This window comes from Limulus polyphemus, unplaced genomic scaffold (genome assembly GCF_000517525.1).
Source record: "Limulus polyphemus unplaced genomic scaffold, Limulus_polyphemus-2.1.2 Scaffold2791, whole genome shotgun sequence".
In the NCBI taxonomy this organism is placed as follows: Eukaryota; Metazoa; Arthropoda; class Merostomata; order Xiphosura; family Limulidae; genus Limulus; species Limulus polyphemus.
This window is the reverse complement of record NW_013668401.1, coordinates 18,620-25,951: the sequence shown is the minus strand read 5'-3', so window position 1 is coordinate 25,951 and position 7,332 is coordinate 18,620. Positions and strand designations below refer to the sequence as shown.

General features: G+C 35.7%; 1 protein-coding gene across 3 annotated transcripts in view; it reads right to left on the bottom strand.

Annotated features, from left to right (window-relative positions):
- Positions 1–258: 258 nt before the first annotated feature.
- The window catches only part of LOC106467908 (F-box/WD repeat-containing protein 2-like), a 24,336-nt gene continuing 17,262 nt past the window's right edge, over positions 259–7,332 (bottom strand). For all 3 annotated transcript variants that reach the window (XM_022396130.1, XM_022396132.1, XM_022396131.1), the window contains one exon: positions 259–1,440. In XM_022396130.1, coding sequence (XP_022251838.1) covers positions 1,266–1,440 — 175 coding nt within the window. In that variant the 3' untranslated portion in view covers positions 259–1,265. The remainder of the gene's footprint in view (positions 1,441–7,332) is intronic.

The following is a 7,332-nucleotide window of genomic DNA, read 5'->3' as shown; positions in this document are numbered from 1 at the left end:
TTTCATAAATAATTGAGTATTTTATGTGCAACTTCTCTGTATTAAGCCCTGAAACATTTAACCAAAAGTCCTGGATTTTTTTTCCATAATATCTGTGGGAATCCTGATAAGGGGCACTTAACATTGCAATTTGTGCCATGAATCATGAGAAGAATTATGCACTCTGTAGGCTGCAACACAGCATGACATGTGAACTTCAAAAGCAAAAAATAAAATTATTTGTTACTCTTAATTTTGGTTTTATTTACTCTTGAAAGGGAACACTTTCAGTGACTCTACAGAAGTACATCTAGTAACTATAATAGTTTTATACCAAAGAAAATCTGATAAAATTTTGGTATACAGAACTCATATACTTACCAGTAATATAAAACTATTTAAAAAAAAGATTAAATAACATTAAATGTTATTTAAACAAGAATGATTTTCCAATGAAAGTGTTAACTAGCATAATCAACAAGTACATCAAGAAAGTTTTTACCCCTAACGAGTAGGTATATATAATGTACCAAAGAAGCAAAAATACCTTAAAATTAAGAAACAACTTTAAACTTTGCTGTGCAACATTTATCTGCAAATAGAACTTTAAAGTTATCCTTAATCCCACCATCAGAATAAGGAACTATTTTGTGTTTATATATAGAATAAGTGAACCAAACTGCTCAAACATTATCTACATGTATAAATGTCGAGTGTTCTAGAGTATATATAGGATCTACTACAAGAGGGTTGGCAGATAGTCAAGGAGGACAGTTTACCAAGATATGTGGAAGTATAGAATATTCTGAAATGTGTTAGTTTGTAGTGACAATCCTATAATTATTGATACTAGTGAGCATTTAATGAGTGTAATTAAACTACTACAAACTATTTATTAAAGTATTTGAAGTGCACCTCTAGAGGCTTTTCTAAAAATCTACTATGATCAAAGAGAAGGTAAGTTCAGAGTCTGTAAACACTGCCTTAATATAAACAGGAAAAACAACTGTGAAAGTTGAGACTCAATATACTTAACTCTCAACTTTAAAATACAACTGGCCATCAATAATACATTGTACATGAATCAAAGGCTGTACACTAGTGATCCAGTTACAGAAGATCTTCTTATAAAAACTAATACAAAAAATATTCAAAATTACAACATAGAAGATTTAACAAACTAAATTCTTGGTCACATACATTAAATATACTATCATACAACAGGCATAGTTCAAACACAACAATGTGGCACTTGTTACATCAGTTTCAACCCTCACAAAGGATTATCATGAATTATTCGAGTCTGAAAAAAGTGGCCTTCTTGGTAACCATTTAATGATATGCACTGTATTATCTTCAACTCCAGCAGCAAGCAACACTCCTTTATCATTCTTGCCATCCAAGCCATTCAACCAGTCCCTCTCACCTAAAATTAGCTGGGAGCAGTCTGTTGTTGACGGTCTAGAATGTAAGTTTAAACATATAAATATTATTACATTAACTTGAGTTTGCTGATATATATATTATAGTCCTTAAATACTAAAATAAATGTATTCAAAATGTAATAACAGAAAAAAATATTATACAAACACTTTGGAACACTGAAGTTACCAAGTGAGAAATGAAGAGTTCTTAAGCTCAGAAAACAAGTAACGATACATAAAGAAAGTTTCAATAAATAGAAGTAGCATACAAGAACAATTCAAATTAATAATGCATAAAAACAATTAAGGAAACAAAGGATAATTTCACACATACAAACAGTGATGTCATGCAAATATAAAACTGAATATAGTTGTCATAATAATTTATATGTAAGAACTACTAAATCCACATTTTGTGTACTATTGCATATACAAAAATGCTCAAGTACAAACTTCTTTAAACAAGTTCATAAGTTATATTCATAATATAATATTTAAGGACAAGGGACCTGTTGGTTCATCTAAACTGTATAAAAAAATAGCTCATGTCATTCATATATTTTACCAAGCCTTTTCTTAAACTCCCTTACGTTTACTGCTTCCACCATGCCTGAAGGCAACCCATTCCAAAAGCCAACTGCCCTATTAGAAAAATATAACTGTCTTAGCTGAAATGGCTCCTACCCTGCCAAAATCTATATTTATGTCCCCTATTCCTACCATTTTCACCATTAAGTATAAAACAAGATGATGCTTTGACACTATCAATTCCCTTAACAATCTTCAATGCTTCAATCAAATCTACTTTACCTCTTTTTTTTAATAATTTCAAAAATCTTAACCCATACTTATATGACAACCTTGCCATCCTAGTAGCCCTCCTCTGAACATTTTCAAACAATTTAGTTTCCTTCCTAAAAAAAGGAGCCCAAGACTAAACACAATAATCCAAAATGTGACCTAACCAGTGACCTACACAATGAAATTATAACCTCTTTATACTTGAATTCAATATTTCTGAAGATACAACCTAACATCCTATTTACCCTATCACTGGTAACAGTACATTGCTTGAATGGCATAAAACACTGATCAATCAGAACACCAAGGTCTTTTTCTTCAATAACAAATGTTATTCCCATCCATATTATACTTATGATTGAAATTATGATAACAGAGATGCATTACCTTGCACTTATTATAATAAAAAGCAATCTGCCATTTATTTGCCTAACTCATCAAATGATCTAAGTCCTTTTGTAAAGTGGCAGCATCCTCCTCACAGCCAGCAACACCCAAAAACCTTAACATCATCAGCAAATTTAATAAAGTAATTTCAATAAAATAAAATTCAATACAGTAATTTATTGATCAGTCCTTCATTCATGTTATTGATGTAAATCAAAGAGTGAATATCCAAATACTGAGCCTTGAGGTACCCCACTTATACTGTTAATCCAGTTTGATTGAACTCCATTTATAATAACCCTCTGCTTTCTTCCATCAATCTACTTATCTATCCAATGATTCATCTTACACCCACACCTAAACAGCTTGCTCATTTTTTTTAACAACCCCTATACATTGCACCTTGTCTAATGCTTTCTGAAAATCCAGGTACAACAAAAACCATATATTTACCTTCATCTACATATGCACTAACCTCATCAGAGAATGTCAAAAGATTAGTAAGGCCAATTTACCACCTGGTGAAACCATGCTGACTATCCCACAAAATTTTAAAACTTGTTAAATGCTCACAATAAACACGATATATTAAATAAAACTATTTGCAACACTATGAAAATATGTATCATCTTTCATTTAAAAAAAACAACAACAATACTGAGATAAGCAAATTTAATCTGAGTAAACCAACATTTAAAACCACTACATAATGTAAAACATTCAATGAATTTAAAAGTATGTTTTATACAGTGTACATATAACTTTCACCCAGAGCAGTTTGTATGGAATGTCTTACATTCCCTATGATGAACATAGCTTTGTCCGAAAGTAAGCATGAATGTGAGACACGCAAACTAGTCAGTGTACTTTGGACAAAGATTTCTACACACACAGTAAAAGGAGTCCTTATATACGACAGATCAAGTTTCACAATAAAAGCAGCATCTAGTAGGAAAAAAAATAAAATAATAACCATGCAGAACTGCTTTTTTTGTTTACAGTAAGTTTCTTTACTAGATGTAGTACTTGATTTTAGTGCAAACAAAACTTACACATATGTGTAATTGAAGGTTTGATAAAATTATGCTTTTAACAAAAACTGTGACACACTAAACTCTTCGAAATAATGCTTTTACAGAAGGCAATGTTTAAAAACCACTCAACCATATTCCATTATATTTATATATAACATAAAATGTAAAGAAATTTCATTCCATTGATTTAACAGAAAACATATATTCCTATATATTCATAAAACAGAAAATTGAAGACAATAATATATATGTCCCTACACTAAAAATATATTTCCTATACATAATTACATAATAGCTTCTCTCATTCAGTGCTGCCCTCTATATGCACAAATGTTTTCACTCACCACTAGCCTTGAAACGCCTCCCCCATCTCACATTTAACGTAGTTCTACTGCACTTTCACATGCACATAAACATGCAGCAACTCTCCACCAATAGGAACAAGACACACTTTCCCGATGCAGGTTACCCCCTCTATACTATTCAACTTAGCCTTCTCTTCAAGATCAGACACACACATAAAAAGCACAAGAAGTTGAAAGTTTGAGATGAGGTAAATATCTATCGGAAATATATTTTCAGTGAAGTAAAATATTAGCTTCCAATATGGTATCTTACCTCCGCTTAATATAATAGCTAGAATCCCACATTTACTAGGTGGAGGGACCAGTGCAAAAGTTACCTATATAAACATCCTATGGAAAGTGTCTAAAGAAAGCCTGTGGAGTGTGACCTCTGTTGACAGAGGAACACTCTCATGGGAGACTGCACCACATCTGTACCAGGTAAACTCTTCACCCAATGAGGTAGCAAATGTTGCATGAATGGGCAGAAATGAGTTGGAACACATCCGTGAACATAAATATGTCAGTTGGTCCATCTCAACACCCAAAATGTACATCCACGAATCAATCTTCAGGAGATAGCAGGATGAAGGGTTCCCAACCAAATATAGTAATGGCATGTAAAACAAAATGAATGTGCCCCACAGTGTGAAATAGCTAGGCCACATCGAACCATACGCAGTCGGTCAACTACAGTCCAAAACCAGGTGGCATTAGGTATTTTTCATCCATTCCTCGGTAGGAAGAGGGTCCCAACTGTCTTCACCTCCAGCCTATGAGTTGGAAGGGAAGATGTTCTATCCTGTCTGACTAGACAGGGCACATGTGCACAAATCCTCACCCAACACCAGCCACTCTGGAATCCGACACTCGAATGATGGTAGGAATAGAAGTGCCCTTGTGGCAGTTCACTCAAATCCAAAACCAACCCAACTGGTTCAAGTTTCTGGTCCAGCTCCGTGCACTTCCAGAACATATGAATCATGACCCACAAGTGATATGCCGGGGGTGCCCTAGCCAACCAGAGTACCTGTCAGCCAGTCCAACTCCTTGCAATACCAAACTCCCAAGCCTCAGCTTGACACAGGAAGTACCCCAGGGGTACATTGAGCAACTAATACATTGAGACCACTAGCCTTGAAACTCCCCTACCCCACATGCATGACAACTTACATTGGCCTGGTCCAGCTCTAACCCAAAATCTACTGTCTGGGAACCAATATAAGGGTGATAGTGGGATGAGGGGTCCCAAATGGAGAGGTAAACTGCATTTTGATGGATTTACTCCAGTTTATGAGTCAGTTGGAGGATCTATACCAGCAGAACACCACTGCCCAGCTCTCAACTGAATGGGATTAAGCACATTTAGGAGGAAGCCTCCATAGTCCACCATCCCAATGGCTAGGAACTGGTAAGTGGTTAATATTCCCATACTCTACTCGAAGGGGAAAGCACATTGGAGAGTCTGGAAGAATGCTTACACCAGGGACTATGCAATGGGTGATCACAGAAATCCTATTTTGAAACTCAGACTGCCCCTGATTTATTCAATGGAAGGAATGGGAGAGATGGGCAGCTATCCCCTTCTGTTTTACTCCTAATAGTCCATGAGTTAGTAAATTCTGGGACAAGCATAACTATGATGCAATATACCATGTGGTGAAACTTGTAGCATTCTTGTGGAATACCCCAACTCAACATTGTGCATTATAGGCCTGGAGAGAGGTGCAAATATATATATATATAGAGAGAGAGAAAAATTGGCAGGTCCAGCCCCATTTTTCTCTGGTGGGATATCCCAGCCAACTGCATGCCTGATCCAGCTCCTTGCTACACAAACCTCCAGGGGACAATCTATTGGAGGTACCTAAGGAGACAGGTTAGGATCAACTGGAGTCTGAAAAATTGTGCCTGGAAGAACCTAACCAGAGAATCAGGGTTGGCCCCCACACTTGCATCAGAGACTAAGTGTTGTGAGTTAAGAAAAGGATAGTCTGCTTGGTGATAAGTCAAAGCCAAAAGATCTGAACATCAAGGGGAGGAGACATGCTGAAACATGCACATATTTTTGCCTGGAACTGGTTAGCATGAACCCTGATATCTGGAGATGGATGAAAAACAAGGCCATGTGTAAAAAAAAGGAGCAGGGTCATATAAGATGGAGGACACAGATAAATGGTAGCATACCTGTGAAATCCCATCCAAAAAAGGCTGAGAGAGGCCTGGCATAGGATGGGGGAAGTAAAAGGTTATCTAAATCCTTGTCTTCTATATTAGGTTCTTCTGGACATGGAAGACCTTGTCCAGGTCTGGGAGAAACTGATTGTCTCATGTATTGTTCAAGCTCCTGTGAAACTACTGCAGGGACTTTCTCAGTCAAAAGTATTGAACCTTAAGCCTGAGAAATGACATTTGAAATAGTAGTAGTAATAGTCATGACATGAAATTCTGAATTCATGTTTCAACAAAAATTAATTCACCACAGTAAATAGTGAAGGAAAAATAACAAGAGTTACAAGTTATAATTGAAATGTTAATAAACTACTTCAAATTAATACTTTGAGAAACATATTAAGGGAGTGCAAAGGTGAAAAAAACAAAAGAGAAATTCAAGAACATCTGAACACAATAGTGCCTAAACAAGAAGAGAAGTTAGGCTGAATAATACAGATGAAGTAACCTTTGTCACCAATGTGTCATGCTCCTATTGGTGGAGGGTTGCTGCATGCTTATTTGCATGCAAAAGCACAGTAGAACCACTTTAAATGGGATAGGTGGGAGTTTAAAGGCTAGTGGCAAGTGAAAACATTTGTGCATATAGAGGGTAGTACTGAACAAGCGAAGCTATTATGTAAGAGGAGGTAAGATACCATATCAGAAATTACATTTGGTCATTAAACAATTGATACTGACTCAGTATTCTGGGAGTCCATTAGCTGATTTTCAAAATTCTCCTTACTCTTCCTCCCCCAAAAAAAAAACTTAGTAAATGATAAGCTTTGAAAGTATTGAAAAGAGCCCGACTGAACCATGGTAGGAGTTTACAACATTTTTAAATCTACTTTCAAAGTGGTGATTAATAAATTATTAGTATGTTAAATTACAAAAGCCCACAAACAGAAGTTATATTGTTCCTTCACTGAAAATGTATCTCTGATAGGTACTTACCTCCATTCACATAAATAACTATTCTCATTCAGTACTGCAAAAGAAAAATTTATGCATGCCACAAGCCTTCTATCTCCCCTCCATTGGAATTGACTGATTCCAATGTGTCTCTCACGCAAATCATCATGCATCAGCTCTCCACCAATAGGAGTGCGACATAGCCTCATGATGCATGTGACTTCCTCTATTCCATTC